The sequence below is a fragment of the Cherax quadricarinatus genome, chromosome 56, assembly GCF_038502225.1.
Source record: "Cherax quadricarinatus isolate ZL_2023a chromosome 56, ASM3850222v1, whole genome shotgun sequence".
NCBI classification, from domain to species: Eukaryota; Metazoa; Arthropoda; class Malacostraca; order Decapoda; family Parastacidae; genus Cherax; species Cherax quadricarinatus.
The window spans coordinates 22,307,497-22,327,581 of NC_091347.1; the positions used below are offsets into that span (position 1 = coordinate 22,307,497).

General features: G+C 46.9%; 1 protein-coding gene across 2 annotated transcripts in view; it reads left to right on the top strand.

Annotated features, from left to right (window-relative positions):
* CCAP (Crustacean cardioactive peptide) overlaps nucleotides 1–20,085 on the top strand; it is a 159,008-nt gene that overhangs the window by 77,836 nt on the left and 61,087 nt on the right. The window contains exon 1 of one of the 2 annotated variants that reach the window (XM_070097206.1): nucleotides 1,469–1,494. The exons of the other annotated variant lie outside the window; for it this stretch is intronic. Coding sequence (XP_069953307.1) covers nucleotides 1,484–1,494 — 11 coding nt within the window. The 5' untranslated portion in view covers nucleotides 1,469–1,483. Of the gene's footprint in view, nucleotides 1–1,468; nucleotides 1,495–20,085 lie in introns of those variants that run through there. 2 annotated transcript variants of the gene reach the window in all.

Sequence of the window (20,085 nt, forward strand, 5' to 3'; positions counted from 1 at the left end):
ACTCACCTATATGTAGTTGTGGGAGTCGGGTCTTAGCTCCTGGTCCCCGGCCCTCAACTTGCTGCTTGCCAGATTTGCTCCCACTTAGCCTCGTGGTCCCTATCATGCCTGATCTTCAAACTGTGTATGAAGCCTGCCTCCACCGCTTCGTCATCGAGATCATTCCACTTCCTGACCATCATTAGACTGAAGAAATACTTCTTGACATTCCTGTGGATCATCTGTGTCTTTAATTTCCAACTGTGCCCCCGAGTACCTGTTTCTCGCCTCTCTAAGATGCTGTCTCTTTTTACCCTCAATTTCTCTGAATATTTTATACGTTCTCATCCTGTCTTTTCTGGTTTTGTTGCCCTCCAGTGTCGTTACATTAAATTCTCTTAGCCTTTCCTCGTAGCTCCTGCCTCGTAGCTCCTGCCTCGTAGCTCCTGCCTCGTAGCTCCTGCCTCGTAGCTCCTGCCTCGTAGCTCCTGCCTCGTAGCTCCTGCCTCGTAGCTCCTGCCTCGTAGCCTCGTAGCTCCTGCTTCGTAACCTCGTAGCTCCTGCTTCGTAACCTCGTAGCTGCTTCGTAGCCTCGTAGCTCCTGCTTCGTAACCTAGTAGCTCCTGCCTCGTAGCCTCGTAGCTCCTGCTTCGTAACCTCGTAGCTCCTGCTTCGTAACCTCGTAGCTCCTGCCTCGTAGCCTCGTAGCTCCTGCTTCGTAACCTCGTAGCTCCTGCTTCGTAACCTCGTAGCTCCTGCCTCGTACCCTCGTAGCTCCTGCTTCGTAACCTCGTAGCTCCTGCATCGTAACCTCGTAGCTCCTGCTTCGTAACCTCGTAGCTCCTGCCTCGTATCTCCTGCCTCGTAGCTCCTGCCTCGTAGCTCCTGCCTCGTTGCTCCTGCCTCGTAGCTCCTGCCTCGTAGCTCCTGCCTCGTAGCCTCGTAGCTCCTGCTTCGTAACCTCGTAGCTCCTGCTTCGTAACCTCGTAGCTCCTGCTTCGTAGCCTCGTAGCTCCTGCTTCGTAGCCTCGTAGCTCCTGCTTCGTAACCTCGTAGCTCCTGCCTCGTAGCCTCGTAGCTCCTGCTTCGTAGCCTCGTAGCTCCTGCTTCGTAACCTCGTAGCTCCTGCCTCGTAGCCTCGTAGCTCCTGCTTCGTAACCTCGTAGCTCCTGCTTCGTAACCTCGTAGCTCCTGCCTCGTAGCCTCGTAGCTCCTGCTTCGTAGCCTCGTAGCTCCTGCTTCGTAACCTCGTAGCTCCTGCTTCGTAGCCTCGTAGCTCCTGCTTCGTAGCCTCGTAGCTCCTGCTTCGTAGCCTCGTAGCTCCTGCCTCGTAGCTCCTGCTTCGTAGCCTCGTAGCTCCTGCTTCGTAGCCTCGTAGCTCCTGCCTCGTAGCTCCTGCTTCGTAGCCTCGTAGCTCCTGCCTCGTAGCATATTTCTGCACTTCTCCAGCTTCTAAACATTCTTTTCTTGGGAAAGGTTCCACACTGGTGCTGCGTACTCTAAGATGGACCTGACGTATGTTGTATCAAGAGTTTGTTTAGGTGTTGGAGCCTCTTGTATGTCTTGTTAAATTTCCACCCTGCGTAACAACCTCGTTAAGTCGTCAGGTGATGACTACTGACTAGTCGTCAGGTGACGACTACTGACTAGTCGTCAGGTGATGACTGCTGACTAGTCGTCAGGTCATCGCCACTAACCAGTAGTCAGGTCATCACCACTAACCAGTAGTCAGGTCATCACCACTAACCAGTCGTCAGGTCATCATCACTAACCAGTCGTCAGGTCATCACTAACCAGTCGTCAGGTCATCATCACTAACCAGTAGTCAGGTCATCACCACTAACCAATTGTCAGGTCATCACCACTAACCAGTCGTCAGGTCATCACCACTAACCAGTCGTCAGGTCATCACCACTAACCAGTCGTCAGGTCATCACCACTAACCAGTCGTCAATTCATCACCACTAACCAGTTGTCAGGTCATCACCACTAACCAGTCGTCAGGTCATCACCACTAACCAGTCGTCAGGTCATCACTAACCAGTCGTCAGGTCATCACCACTAACCAGCAGTCAGGTCATCACCACTAACCAGTCGTCAGGTCATCACTAACCAGTCGTCAGGTCATCATCACTAACCAGTAGTCAGGTCATCACCACTAACCAGTTGTCAGGTCATCACCACTAACCAGTAGTCAGGTCATCACCACTAACCAGTCGTCAGGTCATCACCACTAACCAGTCGTCAGGTCATCACCACTAACCAGTCGTCAGGTCATCACCACTAACCAGTTGTCAGGTCATCACCACTAACCAGTCGTCAGGTCATCACCACTAACCAGTCGTCAGGTCATCACCACTAACCAGTCGTCAGGTCATCACCACTAACCAGTCGTCAGGTCATCACCACTAACCAGTCTAACCAGTAGTCATCACCACTAACCAGTCAGGTCATCACCACTAACCAGTCAGGTCATCACCACTCAATTGTCAGGTCATCACCACTAACCAGTCAGGTCATGCCACTAACCAGTCGTCAGGTCATCACCACTAACCAGTCAGTCAGGTCATCACCACTAACCAGTCGTCAGGTCATCATCACTAACCAGTAGTCAGTCATCACCAGTCGTCAGGTCATCACCACTAACCAGTAGTCAGGTCATCACCACTAACCAGTTGTCAGGTCATCACCACTAACCAGTCGTCAGGTCATCACCACTAACCAGTCGTTAGGTCATCACTAACCAGTCGTCAGGTCATCACCACTAACCAGTAGTCAGGTCATCACCACTAACCAGTTGTCAGGTCATCACCACTAACCAGTCGTCAGGTCATCACCACTAACCAGTTGTCAGGTCATCATCACTAACCAGTCGTCAGGTCATCACTAACCAGTCGTCAGGTCATCACCACTAACCAGTCATCACCACTAACCGTCAGGTCATCACCACTAACCAGTAACCAGTAGTCAGGTCAGGTCAGGTCATCACCACTAACCAGTCGTCAGGTCATCACCACTAACCAGTTGTCAGGTCAACATCACTAACCAGTAGTCATCACCACTAACCAGTTGTCAGGTCATCACCACTAGCCAGTCGTCAAGTCATCACCACTAACCAGTCGTCAGGTCATCACCACTAACCAGTCGTCAGGTCATCACCACTAACCAGTCGTCAGGTCATCACCACTAACCAGTCGTCAGGTCATCACCACTAACCAGTCGTCAGGTCATCACCACTAACCAGTCGTCAGGTCATCACCACTAAGTCGTCAGGTCATCACCACTCGTCAGGTCATCACCACTAACCAGTCGTCAGGTCATCACCACTAACCAGTCGTCAGGTCATCACCACTAACCAGTCGTCAGGTCATCACCACTAACCAGTCGTCAGGTCATCACCACTAACCAGTCGTCAGGTCATCACCACTAACCAGTCGTCAGGTCATCACCACTAACCAGTCGTCAGGTCATCGTCATCACCACTAACCAGTCATCACCACTAACCAGTCATCAGGTCATCACCACTAGCCAGTCGTCAGGTCATCACCACTAACCAGTCGTCAGGTCATCACCACTAACCATCATCAGGTCATCACCACCTAACGTCAGTCATCACCACTAACCAGTCGTCAGGTCATCACCCCTAACCAGTCGTCAGGTCATCACTCACGTCAGGTCTCACCACTAACCAGTCGTCAGGTCATCACCACTACCAGTCATCAGTCATCACCACTAACCAGTCGTCAGGTCATCACCACTAACCAGTCGTCAGGTCATCACCACTAACCACGTCAGGTCATCACCACTAACCAGTCGTCAGGTCATCACCACTACCAGTCGTCAGTCATCACCACTAACCAGTCGTCAGGTCATCACCACTAACCAGTCGTCAGGTCATCACCACTAACCAGTCGTCAGGTCATCACCACATCAGGTCATCACCCCTAACGTCAGTCATCACCACTAACCATCAGGTCATCACCACTAACCAGTCATCAGGTCATCACCACCTACCAGTCGTCAGGTCATCACCACTAACCAGTCATCAGGTCATCACCACTAACCAGTCGTCAGGTCATCACCACTAACCAGTCGTCAGGTCATCACCACTAACCAGTCGTCAGGTCATCACCACTAACCAGTCGTCAGGTCATCACCACTAACCAGTCGTCAGGTCATCACCACTAACCAGTCGTCAGGTCATCACCACTAACCAGTCGTCAGGTCATCACCACTAACTAGTTAACATAGAAATTCAAGCATGGAAAAATATATCAAGATTTATATACACATACAAAAATAGAAAACGCAATTAACTACCTTGTTCTGTAACTGTGTATAGTTAATCCTAGTAATACCCTGGGATTTTCTTCCTGAACTCTGGGATAACGTGGGATGTCACATCTCTCGATTATTTATCCGTTTATTGATATACAACTTTAAATATTCTTTTAATTTGGTTTATATTCAAAAAATAAAGAATAAGATTGGATTATCAGAGTTTGTATACATCGAGTGGTGTATGGTGGTGTATGGTGGTGTATAGTGGTGTATGGTGGTGTATGGTGGTGTATAGTGGTGTATGGTGGTGTATGGTGGTGTATAGTGGTGTATGGTGGTGTATGTCTCTCAGTGTATACATCGAGTGGTGTATGGTGGTGTATGTCTCTCAGTGTATTCATCGAGTGGTGTATGGTGGTGTATGTCTCTCAGTGTATTCATCAAGTGGTGTATGGTGGTGTATGTCTCTCAGTGTATACATCGAGTGGTGTATGGTGGTGTATGTCTCTCAGTGTATTCATCAAGTGGTGTATGGTGGTGTATGTCTCTCAGTGTATACATCGAGTGGTGTATGGTGGTGTATGTCTCTCAGTGTATACATCGAGTGGTGTATGGTGGTGTATGTCTCTCAGTGTATTCATCAAGTGGTGTATGGTGGTGTATGTCTCAGTGTATACATCAAGTGGTGTATGGTGGTGTATGTCTCAGTGTATACATCGAGTGGTGTATGGTGGTGTATGTCTCTCAGTGTATACATCGAGTGGTGTATGGTGGTGTATGTCTCTCAGTGTATACATCGAGTGGTGTATGGTGGTGTATGTCTCTCAGTGTATTCATCGAGTGGTGTATGGTGGTGTATGTCTCAGTGTATACATCAAGTGGTGTATGGTGGTGTATGTCTCAGTGTATACATCGAGTGGTGTATGGTGGTGTATGTCTCTCAGTGTATACATCGAGTGGTGTATGGTGGTGTATGTCTCTCAGTGTATACATCGAGTGGTGTATGGTGGTGTATGTCTCAGTGTATACATCGAGTGGTGTATGGTGGTGTATGTCTCAGTGTATATATTGGGGAAACTATTTTAGTGTATTGTTTTAGGGTTTGAAATTTTCCTATCTAACTGTGCAACAGTTATGTGGTGTAGTGTAGTCGATTGGCTTTAAACCCCATTAACCAACCAGCCTTAATGGCCCTAGTGTAGTCGATTGGCTTTAAACCCCATTAACCAACCAGCCTTAATGGCCCTAGTGTAGTCGATTGGATTTAAACCCCATTAACCAACCAACCAGCCTTAATAGCCCTAGTGTAGTCGATTGGCTTTAAACCCCATTAACCAACCATCCAGCCTTAATGGCCCTAGTGTAGTCGATTGGCTTTAAACCCCATTAACCAACCAACCAGCCTTAATGGCCCTAGTGTAGTCGATTGGCTTTAAACCCCATTAACCAACCAACCAGTCTTGATGGCCCTAGTGTAGTCGATTGGCTTTAAACCCCATTAACCAACCAACCAGCCTTAATGGCCCTAGTGTAGTCGATTGGCTTTAAACCCCATTAACCAACCAGCCTTAATGGCCCTAGTGTAGTCGATTGGCTTTAAACCCCATTAACCAACCAACCAGCCTTAATGGCCCTAGTGTAGTCGATTGGATTTAAACCCCATTAACCAACCAACCAGCCTTAATAGCCCTAGTGTAGTCGATTGGCTTTAAACCCCATTAACCAACCATCCAGCCTTAATGGCCCTAGTGTAGTCGATTGGCTTTAAACCCCATTAACCAACCAACGAGCCTTAATGGCCCTAGTGTAGTCGATTGGCTTTAAACCCCATTAACCAACCAACCAGTCTTGATGGCCCTAGTGTAGTCGATTGGCTTTAAACCCCATTAACCAACCAACCAGCCTTAATGGCCCTAGTGTAGTCGATTGGCTTTAAACCCCATTAACCAACCAACCAGCCTTAATGGCCCTAGTGTAGTCGATTGGCTTTAAACCCCATTAACCAACCAACCAGCCTTAATGGCCCTAGTGTAGTCGATTGGCTTTAAACCCCATTAACCAACCAACCAGCCTTAATGGCCCTAGTGTAGTTGATTGGGTTTAAACCCCATTAACCAACCAACCAGCCCTAATGGCCATAGTGTAGTCGATAGGCTTCATATCTAAATAACCAACCAACCAGCAAGACAGACACTGAACACCAAGAAAAACTGTGAATAATTCTAAGTTATCCTTAAGTAAGTTAGTAAGGTATAGGTACACATAAATATAGTTATTATACACAGCAACATATGTGTAAATTACCTAAGATAACTAAAAAAAAGGCCAGACAAAGTGACTTACTGCCATTGGGGTCCTTGAAATATCTCATTATTAAAATTTAAAACAGGTAACAACTGCATGAAAAAAGTTATAATAAAAAGATATATTAGGAATAAGGTTAAATCCGTTATTTACATTAACATTAAATAGAGGATCTGATGAGAGTAATAGGACGCAGTCTTCTGTACAACACTGTATGTTAGAATTATATTTACAAATATACGAGGCTCATGAATTGTTACTTTCAAGTGTATGTTAAATGTTACTTGATTCTATTTAGTGTTATGATGTAAGTGACATTGTTAAAATGTCGTCCATCACAGTGTGATGTTAGTGTTATACTTCACCACACAGTGTGATGTTAGTGTTATGCTTCACCACACAGTGTGATGTTAGTGTTATGCTTCACCACACTGTGTGATGTTAATGTTATACTTCACCACACAGTGTGATGTTAGTGTTATACTTCACCACACAGTGTGATGTTAATGTTATACTTCACCACACAGTGTGATGTTAGTGTTATACTTCACCACACAGTGTGATGTTAGTGTTATACTTCACCACACAGTGTGATGTTAGTGTTATACTTCACCACACAGTGTGATGTTAGTGTTATACTTCACCACACAGTGTGATGTTAGTGTTATACTTCACCACACAGTGTGATGTTAGTGTTATACTTCACCACACAGTGTGATGTTAGTGTTATACTTCACCACACAGTGTGATGTTAGTGTTATACTTCACCACACAGTGTGATGTTAGTGTTATACTTCACCACACAGTGTGATGTTAGTGTTATACTTCACCACACAGTGTGATGTTAGTGTTATACTTCACCACACAGTGTGATGTTAGTGTTATACTTCACCACACAGTGTGATGTTAGTGTTATACTTCACCACACAGTGTGATGTTAGTGTTATACTTCACCACACAGTGTGATGTTAGTGTTATACTTCACCACACAGTGTGATGTTAGTGTTATACTTCACCACACAGTGTGATGTTAGTGTTATACTTCACCACACAGTGTGATGTTAGTGTTATACTTCACAACACAGTGTGATGTTAGTGTTATACTTCACCACACAGTGTGATGTTAGTGTTATACTTCACCACACAGTGTGATGTTAGTGTTATACTTCACCACACAGTGTGATGTTAGTGTTATACTTCACCACACAGTGTGATGTTACTGTTATGCTTCACCACACAGTGTGATGTTAGTGTTATGCTTCACCACACAGTGTGATGTTAGTGTTATGCTTCACCACACAGTGTGATGTTAGTGTTATGCTTCACCACACAGTGTGATGTTAGTGTTATGCTTCACCACACAGTGTGATGTTACTTTCCATCACACAGGATAGTCCCCCTGCCATACTCCATCACACAGGATAGTCCCCCTGCCATACTCCATCACACAGGATAGTTCCCCTGCCATACTCCATCACACAGGATAGTCCCCCTGCCATACTCCATCACACAGGATAGTCCCCCTGCCATACTCCATCACACAGGATAGTTCCCCTGCCATACTCCATCACACAGGATAGTCCCCCTGCCATACTCCATCACACAGGATAGTCCCCCTGCCATACTCCATCACACAGGATAGTCCCCCTGCCATACTCCATCACACAGGATAGTCCCCCTGCCATACTCCATCACACAGGATAGTCCCCCTGCCATACTCCATCACACAGGATAGTCCCCCTGCCATACTCCATCACACAGGATAGTCCCCCTGCCATACTCCATCACACAGGATATTCCCCCTGCCATACTCCATCACACAGGATAGTCCCCCTGCCATACTCCATCACACAGGATAGTCCCCCTGCCATACTCCATCACACAGGATAGTCCCCCTGCCATACTCCATCACACAGGATAGTCCCCCTGCCATACTCCATCACACAGGATAGTTCCCCTGCCATACTCCATCACACAGGATAGTCCCCCTGCAATACTCCATCACACAGGATAGTTCCCCTGCCATACTCCATCACACAGGATAGTCCCCCTGCCATACTCCATCACACAGGATAGTCCCCCTGCTATACTCCATCACACAGGATAGTCCCCCTGCCATACTCCATCACACAGGATAGTCCCCCTGCCATACTCCATCACACAGGATAGTCCCCCTGCCATACTCCATCACACAGGATAGTCCCCCTGCCATACTCCATCACACAGGATAGTCCCCCTGCCATACTCCATCACACAGGATAGTTCCCCTGCCATACTCCATCACTCAGGATAGTTCACCTGCCATACTCCATCACACAGGATAGTCCCCCTGCCATACTCCATCACACAGGATAGTCCCCCTGCCATACTCCATCACACAGGATAGTTCCCCTGCCATACTCCATCACACAGGATAGTCCCCCTGCCATACTCCATCACACAGGATAGTTCCCCTGCCATACTCCATCACACAGGATAGTCCCCCTGCCATACTCCATCACACAGGATAGTCCCCCTGCCATACTCCATCACACAGGATAGTCCCCCTGCCATACTCCATCACACAGGATAGTTCCCCTGCCATACTCCATCACACAGGATAGTCCCCCTGCCATACTCCATCACACATGATAGTTCCCCTGCCATACTCCATCACACAGGATAGTCCCCCTGCCATACTCCATCACACAGGATAGTTCCCCTGCCATACTCCATCACACAGGATAGTCCCCCTGCCATACTCCATCACACAGGATAGTCCCAATGCCATACTCCATCACACAGGATAGTCCCCCTGCCATACTCCATCACACAGGATAGTTCCCCTGCCATACTCCATCACACAGGATAGTCCCCCTGCCATACTCCATCACACAGGATAGTTCCCCTGCCATACTCCATCACACAGGATAGTCCCCCTGCCATACTCCATCACACAGGATAGTTCCCCTGCCATACTCCATCACACAGGATAGTTCCCCTGCCATACTCCATCACACAGGATAGTTCCCCTGCCATACTCCATCACACAGGATAGTCCCCCTGCCATACTCCATCACACAGGATAGTTCCCCTGCCATACTCCATCACACAGGATAGTCCCCTGCCATACTCCATCACACAGGATAGTTCCCCTGCCATACTCCATCACACAGGATAGTTCCCCTGCCATACTCCATCACACAGGATAGTCCCCCTGCCATACTCCATCACACAGGATAGTCCCCCTGCCATACTCCATCACACAGGATAGTCCCCCTGCCATACTCCATCACACAGGATAGTCCCCCTGCCATACTCCATCACACAGGATAGTCCCCCTGCCATACTCCATCACACAGGATAGTACCCCTGCCATACTCCATCACACAGGATAGTCCCCCGGCCATACTCCATCACACAGGATAGTCCCCCTGCCATACTCCATCACACAGGATAGTCCCCCTGCCATACTCCATCACACAGGATAGTCCCCCTGCCATACTCCATCACACAGGATAGTCCCCCTGCCATACTCCATCACACAGGATAGTCCCCGTGCCATACTCCATCACACAGGATAGTCCCCCTGCCATACTCCATCACACAGGATAGTTCCCCTGCCATACTCCATCACACAGGATAGTCCCCCTGCCATACTCCATCACACAGGATAGTCCCCCTGCCATACTCCATCACACAGGATAGTTCCCCTGCCATACTCCATCACACAGGATAGTCCCCCTGCCATACTCCATCACACAGGATAGTTCCCCTGCCATACTCCATCACACAGGATAGTCCCCCTGCCATACTCCATCACACAGGATAGTTCCCCTGCCATACTCCATCACACAGGATAGTTCCCCTGCCATACTCCATCACACAGGATAGTCCCCCTGCCATACTCCATCACACAGGATAGTCCCCCTGCCATACTCCATCACACAGGATAGTCCCCCTGCCATACTCCATCACACAGGATAGTTCCCCTGCCATACTCCATCACACAGGATAGTCCCCCTGCCATACTCCATCACACAGGATAGTCCCCCTGCCATACTCCATCACAAAGGATAGTCCCCCTGCCATACTCCATCACACAGGATAGTTCCCCTGCCATACTCCATCACACAGGATAGTTCCCCTGCCATACTCCATCACACAGGATAGTCCCCCTGCCATACTCCATCACACAGGATAGTTCCCCTGCCATACTCCATCACACAGGATAGTTCCCCTGCCATACTCCATCACACAGGATAGTTCCCCTGCCATACTCCATCACACAGGATAGTCCCCCTGCCATACTCCATCACACAGGATAGTCCCCCTGCCATACTCCATCACACAGGATAGTCCCCCTGCCATACTCCATCACACAGGATAGTCCCCCTGCCATACTCCATCACACAGGATAGTCCCCCTGCCATACTCCATCACACAGGATAGTCCCCCTGCCATACTCCATCACACAGGATAGTTCCCCTGCCATACTCCATCACACAGGATAGTCCCCCTGCCATACTCCATCACACAGGATAGTCCCCCTGCCATACTCCATCACACAGGATAGTCCCCCTGCCATACTCCATCACACAGGATAGTCCCCCTGCCATACTCCATCACACAGGATAGTCCCCCTGCCATACTCCATCACACAGGATAGTCCCCCTGCCATACTCCATCACACAGGATAGTTCCCCTGCCATACTCCATCAGATAGGATAGTTTCCCTGCTTTTCTCCAGGTAAAATCCTTTTGCCTTCAAGAAGTAGCAACCAAAGATGCAGGTTGCTAAAGTTACCACAATAGTGTACCTTCAAATATCACCCACAACACGTTTTCTTTAGCCATTGCTCTTACCAAGACTGATCTCCTCTTGACTAAGCCGAGTCTTAACAGATCACGACTCATCTTGCTTTATTGTCTCCCGCAAAACCCATTTTCGAGACCAAATATTTACCGCTGATTAATGCTAAAATTAAAAGAGGTATTTTATCAGTCTCCATATTTAAGAATTTGATCAAAAACTTACATCTATAATAATAATTATATCTTTATTTCTACAAGTAAATATACAAGGTATGCACACCATAGCTGACATTAATGACATACTATTACATAGCCGCTTGTTATGCAGAGCATTTCTAGCAAATTACGTCAATTTTGTCCCAGGATACGACCCATACCAGTCGACTAACTCCCAGGTACCTATTTTACTGATGGGGAACATAGATAACAAGTGTTTACCTGGAGTTTACCTGGAGAGAGTTCCGGGGGTCAACGCCCCAGCGGCCCGGTCTGTGACCAGGCCTCCTGGTGGATCAGAGCCTGATCAACCAGGCTGTTACTGCTGGCTGCACGCAAACCAACGTATGAGCCACAGCCCGGCTGGTCAGGTACCGACTTTAGGTGCTTGTCCAGTGCCTGCTTGAAGACTGCCAGGGGTCTGTTGGTAATCCCCCTTATGTATGCTGGGAGGCAGTTGAACAGTCTCGGGCCCCTGACACTTATTGCATGGTCTCTTAACGTGCTAGTGACACCCCTGCTTTTCATTGGGGGGATGTTGCATCGTCTGCCAAGTCTTTTGCTTTCGTAGTGAGTGATTTTCGTGTGTAAGTTCGGTACTAGTCCCTCTAGGATTTTCCAGGTGTATATAATCATGTATGGTATAAACCTTGGTAATAAATACCGACAAGTTGGTTTAGAAAGACACGTAAGCAAACACTATAACATATTTATTAGAAAACGTTTCGGTCCTGGAACCTTGATCACTTCTAACATACAGAGGTAGAAAGACATTATATATATAGGCGGAGAGTGAGATGTGACGCCCCGTGGAGTCTCCACGGGGCATTTGATGAACTGGAACGAGGCACAACTCGTTCTCACCGAACCAGACCTCAGACGCCGACGGTGCCTAGAAGCCTCACTAATCACCGTCACCGGCACTATAGAACGCAACACTGGAAACTACAAAATTTCAAAAACATTGGCATACATGATACTTAAGCAGCACCAACCCAACAACACAGGAGTCACGTGATTTCATCGTCTACCCTCGCCTCGCATGGGCCAGTAGGCCTTTTACAGTGTTCCTCCATTCTTATGTTCTTATGACTTTCCTCAGGTCACGTGCGTCACATCTCACTCTCCGCCTATATATATAATGTCTTTCTACCTCTGTATGTTAGAAGTGATCAAGGTTCCAGGACCGAAACGTTTTCTAATAAATATGTTATAGTGTTTGCTTACGTGTCTTTCTAAACCATAATCATGTATCTCTCCCGCCTGCGTTCCAGGGAATACAGGTTTAGGAACCTCAAGCGCTCCCAGTAATTGAGGAGTTTTATCTCCGTTATGCGCGCCGTGAAGGTTCTCTGTACATTTTCTAGGTCAGCAATTTCACCTGCCTTGAAAGGTGCTGTTAGTTATTATTATTATTAAAGATTAGCCGGTATTCTCCCGGCCCGGGCCTTTTCCAAGTGGTGGCCCGGCCTTGGCTCCCTCTTTAGGAGGTGTCTGAGACCTAAGTCTCCCATGGGAGGAGGCACAAGGACCTCCTCATCTTTGGGACCAACTGTCCCCAGGCCTAGCCACAAGCTAGGCCTCTCTGGTCTGCCATCCCCGCTCCAAGGGAGCAAATGGGAATGACAGTCTTATGAGCTAAAGGCTCGGGCTCAGGCACCTACCCTACCCTAGAAGGGTTAGGCATGGTGTCGATCGTGCTGTTAGTGTGCAGCAATATTCCAGCCTAGATAGAACAAGCGACCTGAAGAGTGTCATCATGGGCTTGGCATCCCTAGTTTTGAAGGTTCTCATTATCCATCCTGTCATTTTTCTAGCAGATGCGATTGATGAAATGTTATGGTCCTTGAAGGTGAGATCCTCCGACATGATCACTCCCAGGTCTTTGACGTTGGTGTTTCGCTCTATTTTGTGGTCAGAATTTGTTTTGTACTCTGATGAAGATTTAATTTCCTCGTGTTTACCATATCTGAGTAATTGAAATTTCTCATCGTTGAACTTCATATTGTTTTCTGCAGCCCACTGAAAGATTTGGTTGATGTCCGCCTGGAGCCTTGCAGTGTCTGCAATGGAAGACACTGTCATGCAGATTCGGGTGTCATCTGCAAAGGAAGACACGGTGCTGTGGTTGACATCCTTGTCTATGTCAGATATGAGGATGAGGAACAAGATGGGAGCGAGTACTGTGCCTTGTGGAACAGAGCTTTTCACAGTAGCTGCCTCGGACTTTACTCTGTTGACTACTACTCTCTGTGTTCTGTTAGTGAGGAAATTATAGATCCATCGACCGACTTTTCCTGTTATTCCTTTAGCACGCATTTTGTGCGCTATTACGCCATGGTCACACTTGTCGAAGGCTTTTGCAAAGTCTGTATATATTACATCTTCATTCTTTTTGTCTTCTAGTGCATCTAGGACCTTGTCGTAGTGATCCAATAGTTGAGACAGACAGGAGCGACCTGTTCTAAACCCATGTTGCCCTGGGTTGTGTAATTGATGGGTTTCTAGATGGGTGGTGATCTTGTTTCTTAGGACCCTTTCAAAGATTTTTATGATATGGGATGTTAGTGCTATCGGCCTGTAGTTCTTTGCTATTGCTTTACTGCCCCCTTTGTGGAGTGGGGCTATGTCTGTTGTTTTTAGTAACTGTGGGACGACCCCCGTGTCCATGCTCCCTCTCCATAGGATGGTAACTCGTGATAGGGGCTTCTTGCAGTTCTTGATGAACACGGAGTTCCATGAGTCTGGCCCTGGGGCAGAGTGCATGGGCATGTCATTTATCGCCTGTTCGAAGTCATTTGGCGTCAGGATAACATCAGATAGGCTTGTGTTAACCAAATTCTGTGGCTCTCTCATAAAAAATTCATTTTGATCTTCGACTCTCAGTCTGGTTAGCGGCTTGCTAAAAACTGAGTCACATTGGGACTTGAGTAGCTCGCTCATTTCCTTGCTGTCATCTGTGTAGGACCCATCTTGTTTAAGTAGGGGCCCAATACTGGACGTTGTTCTCGACTTTGATTTGGCATAGGAGAAGAAATACTTTGGGTTTCTTTCGATTTCATTTATGGCTTTTAGCTCTTCCCGCGATTCCTGACTCATATAAGATTCCTTTAGCTTAAGTTCGATGCTTCCTATTTCTCTGACCAGTGTCTCCCTACGCATTTCAGATATATTGACCTCTTTTAGCCGCTCTGTTATTCTTTTCCGTCGCCTGTAAAGGGAGCGCCTGTCTCTTTCTATTTTACATCTACTCCTCCTTTTTCTTAGAGGAATAAGCCTTGTGCATACATCGAGTGCCACAGAGTTAATCTGTTCTAGGCATAAGTTGGGGTCTGTGTTGCTTAGTATATCTTCCCAGCTTATATTGGTTAGGACTTGGTTTACTTGGTCCCACTTTATGTTTTTGTTATTGAAGTTGAATTTGGTGAATGCTCCCTCGTGACTAATCTCATCATGTCGGTCTGGGGCTCCGTGCATACATGTCTGAACATCATTTATGTTGTGATTTGAGTATATTGTTTTTGATATGGTGACATTTCGTATTAGATCATCATTGTTAGTGAAGATGAGGTCTAGTGTATTCTCCAGTCTAGTAGGCTCTATTATTTGCTGGTTTAAATTGAATTTTGTGCAGAGATTTAAAAGCTCGTGTGAGTGTGAGTTTTCATCAGAGCTGCCTCCTGGTGTTATTACTGCAACAATATTATTTGCTATATTCCTCCATTTTAGGTGCCTTAAGTTGAAATCCCCCAGGAGCAAGATGTTGGGTGCAGGAGCTGGCAGATTTTCCAGACAGTGGTCAATTTTTAACAGCTGTTCCTGGAATTTCTGGGATGTTGCATTCGGAGGCTTGTAGACTACCACAATGACTAGGTTTTGGTTCTCGATCTTTACTGTTAAAACTTCCACTACAACATTTGAGGCATTAAACAGTTCTGTGCAAACAAGTGACTCTGCAATGTACAGGCCAACCCCCCCCCTTTTTGCCTGTTCACGCTGTCGCATCTGTATAGGTTGTAACCTGGGATCCATATTTCGTTGTCCAAGTGATCTTTTATGTGGGTCTCAGTGAAAGCCGCAACACTGCCTTTGCCTCTGCAAGCAGTCCACGGATGAAAGGTATTTTGTTGTTTGTTGCTGGCTTTAGACCCTGTATATTTGCAAAGAAGAATGTTATCGGACTGGTGGTATTGTTGGTACTGGGGGGGGATTTTTTTCCGGCATTAGTATCTGTATCTGTTGGTTTGGAGTGGAGGCCATCGACTGTGGTTCCACTCCAGGAATGACTAGATTTGGTGTACGATTTCTGCCATTTCCTGCCAGTTTTTTTTCCTTCCTGGCACTAAAAAACCTCTTCCTCTTGAGTGGCTGTGGCTACCCAGGTTTTCCCATGGCCTGGATGTTTTGTATCTTTTTGTCCCCTTTAGATGGTGTGCCTGGCAATTTAAGTTATAGCACAGTCTTTCTTGTACTGAAGAGGTACACATTTCAGGGTGAAAAAGCTTACAGGAAGGGAGTTTGCATTTTCCTGTTGTCATATGGGCACGGCATTTTCTAGGGTGGTCATAGTTGCACGTCCCGTCTGTTTTTCCAGATTTCCCATGCCTGCAGATACCAAGTGCATAGTATGTGCACAGGCTTGGTTTCCGTTTGCCTTGGGTTTTTGTGACTATTCCCTGTTGGTGCATGTTTCCCTGTCTTATTCCTATCCTCCCTAGCACGAACAATAGAGTTCCCACCAGTTGTTTTTGGTAATATATCCTCACTATTGCTAGTGGAGTCCTCTTGTTTGCTATTTCCTGTGGTATTTCTAGTTTGCAATATTGATTTTATCTTATCTTTGACTACACTTGTTTCCCCACTACGGCTCCTGTCTCCCATGAGGTCATTTATATGCATTCCTTCCTGCGTATAATTCCCGACTACCTGGACAAAATCTCCAGCTTCACCATTACTGTCTCCCAGGACAGCACCTCCAGCTTCACCATTACTGTCTCCCAGGACAGCACCTCTAGCTTCACCATTACTGTCTCCCAGGACAGCACTATCAGCCCCACATTTACTGACTACCAGGACATCACCTCCAGCCTTACAGTTTCTGACTACATGGCCAGTATCAAAGGCAGTACCATCCAGCCCAGACTTTTTATGTTCCCATATGTTGTAGAAAGCTTCCAGGTTGTCTATGAAAGCAGCTTTGATGTTATCCTCTTTTAATACCAATGTGATTTTAGTCCACAGATTTATCTCATTTGGGCATACCCAAAAACACTTCCCTGTTTTAATACTGCTTGTAGCTAGTTCTTGGATATCTGCACAAGGGGCGTGACACCAATTTTCACAAAAATGTGTAAGGAAACACGCTCAGTGTTTCAACACTCGCCGGGAATCGAACCCGGGCCCCTCACCGTGTGAAGCGAGAGGTTTTGCCACCAGCCCACGGGCCACCGTATGCACGTTTAAAGATCACAATTTTATGTCAAGGATACCAATAGAAATAAGTCACTCTGTCTGACCTTTTTGGATTATCCCAGGTAATTTACACTGTGTGATAGTGGTACTTATGCTTACATGTGCCTAAATAAACTTACACATCAAGTAACTACGTCACCTAGCAGTAAGTAGGTACCTGGTTGTTAACTGACTGGTGTGGGTGGCATCCTGGGGGACAAGATTAAAGGACCTCAATGGAAATAAGACAGACAGTCCCTCGGTGACTTCCTTGTATACTCCTTAGTGGCTAACCCTCCGGGGTTAAAAATCCCAACAAATCTTATGTTAGCTTAACTCCAAGTCGTTGGATCAAGAGACCGTCCTCGGCATGTAGGCATTCTTTTTGAAGGCTTAAAAGTATTCAACCATTACGACCCTTAATTACAAGGATATTTATTAATTACTCTTAAGTAACTATATTATTGTTAAAATTACGTTATAGATAAAAATGATTGTTAAATTCCAATTTTTATTTAGTGTTAACTAGTTATAACAATGTTAAAATGACATTACATATGAAAACAGATGTTAACCATTGATGTTTATTAAGTGTTAAATTGTTACGTCATTGTTAAAATGACGTTATAGCTGTCAGTGGATGTTAAAAACTGTTGTTTTCTTAAAGTTAAATACCTGCATTCTTGTTGAAATGATGATAATGTTATGTTTGGATGTTGAAACATCCAGTGGATGTGATCCCTCTCTCACGAGCCCACATACACAGCCTCAATTAATTAGCGAACAATTAACATGGGCTTACACTCGTGATTACTATTTATGCTCTGCATCAATTTGCGGCGGTAATTACATGAACGAAATCTTCTTAGCTCGGGTGTAACGACAGATGTCCCGTCACACACCTGTCCCCATGACAGACGTCCCGTAACATACACCTGTCCCCATGACAGACGTCTCTTCTCACATACCTGTCCTCATGATGCGACGTCCCGTAACACATACCTGTCCCCATGACAGACGTCCCTTCTCACACACCTGTCCTCATGATGCGACGTCCCGTAACACATACCTGTCCCCATGACAGACGTCCCTTCTCACACACCTGTCCCCATGACAGACGTCCCTTCTCACACACCTGTCCTCATGATGCGACGTCCCGTAACACACACCTGTCCCCATGACAGACGTCCCTTCTCACACACCTGTCCTTATGATGCGACGTCCCGTAACACACACCTGTCTTCATGACAGACGTCCCTTCTCACACACCTGTCCTTATGATGCGACGTCCCGTAACACACACCTGTCTTCATGACAGACGTCCCTTCTCACACACCTGTCCTTATGATGCGACGTCCCGTAACACACACCTGTCTTCATGACAGACGTCCCTTCTCACACACATACACACACACACAGGGATCAGTCCTAGGACCAGTGCTGTTTCTGGTATTTGTGAACGACATGACGGAAGGAATAGACTCCGAAGTGTCCCTGTTTGCAGATGACGTGAAGTTGATGAGAAGAATTCATTCGATCGAAGACCAGGCAGAACTACAAAGGGATCTGGACAGGCTGCAGACCTGGTCCAGAAATTGGCTCCTGGAGTTCAACCCCACCAAGTGCAAAATCATAAATATTGGGGAAGGGCAAAGAAGACCGCAGACGGAATACAGTCTAGGGGGGCCAGAGACAACAAACCTCACTCAAGGAAAAAGATCTTGGGGTGAGTATAACAACAGGCACTTTTCGTGAAGCGCACACCAACCAAATAACTGCTGCAGCATATGGGCGCCTAGCAAACCTCAGAACACCATTCCGACATATTAATAAGGAATCGTTCAGGACCCTGTACACCGTGTATGTTAGGCCCATATTGGAGTATGCGGCACCAGTTTGGAACCCACACCTAGCCAAGCACGTAAAGAAACTAGAGAAAGTGCAAAGGTTTGCAACAAGACTAGTCCCAGAGCTAAGGGGTATGTCCTACGAGGAGAGGTTAAGGGAAATCGACCTGACGACACTGGAGGACAGGAGAGACAGGGGGGACATGATAACGACATACAAAATACTGAGAGGAATTGACAAGGTGGACAAAGACAGGATGTTCCAGAGATGGGACACAGCAACAAAGGGGACACAGTTGGAAGTTGAAGACACAGATGAATCACAGGGATGTTAGGAAGTATTTCTTCAGCCACAGTAGTCAGGAAGTGGAATAGTTTGGGAAGCGATGTAGTGGAGGCAGGATCCATACATAGCTTTAAGCAGAGGTATGATAAAGCTCACGGTTCAGGGAGAGTGACCTAGTAGCGACCAGTGAAGAGGCGGGGCCAGGAGCTCGGACTCGACCCCTGCAACCTCAACTAGGTGAGTACACACACACACGCACACACACACACACACACACACACACACACACACACACACACACACGCACACACACCTGTACCTAGCCGTACATCTGTCAGCTGTCACAGGCGTTCTGTCACACGTGTCACCATGACACGTGTGACGTCACGCACATGTCACAGTGGCAGGTGCATGTGTCATGACAGGTGGAAACATGTGTGGCTCTGAAGAGATGAATCAAGTCAGTGTCCGGGTAGAGCTCTACACAGAGTCAAACACGTGGTAGAGCTCTACACAGAGTCAAACAGGGCATAATAAACTCGACACTGAGGCAAACACGTGGTAAAGCTCTACACAGAGCCAAAAACGTCGTAAAGCACTACACTGAGCCAAACACGTAGTAAATCCCTACATAAAGCCAAACACGTGGTAAAGCTCTACATAGAGCCAAACTCGTGGTAAAGCTCTATACTGATCCAAACACGTGGTAAAGCTCTACAAAGAGCCAAACACGTGGTAAAGCTCTACACTGAGCCAAATACGAGGTAAAGCTCTACACTGAGCCAAACGCGTGGTAACGCTCTACACTGAACCAAACACGTCGTAAAGCTCTACACTGAGCCAAACACGTGGTAAAGCTCTACACTGAGTGAAACACATGGAAAAGCTCTACACTGAGCCAAACACGTGGTAAAGCTCTACACTGTG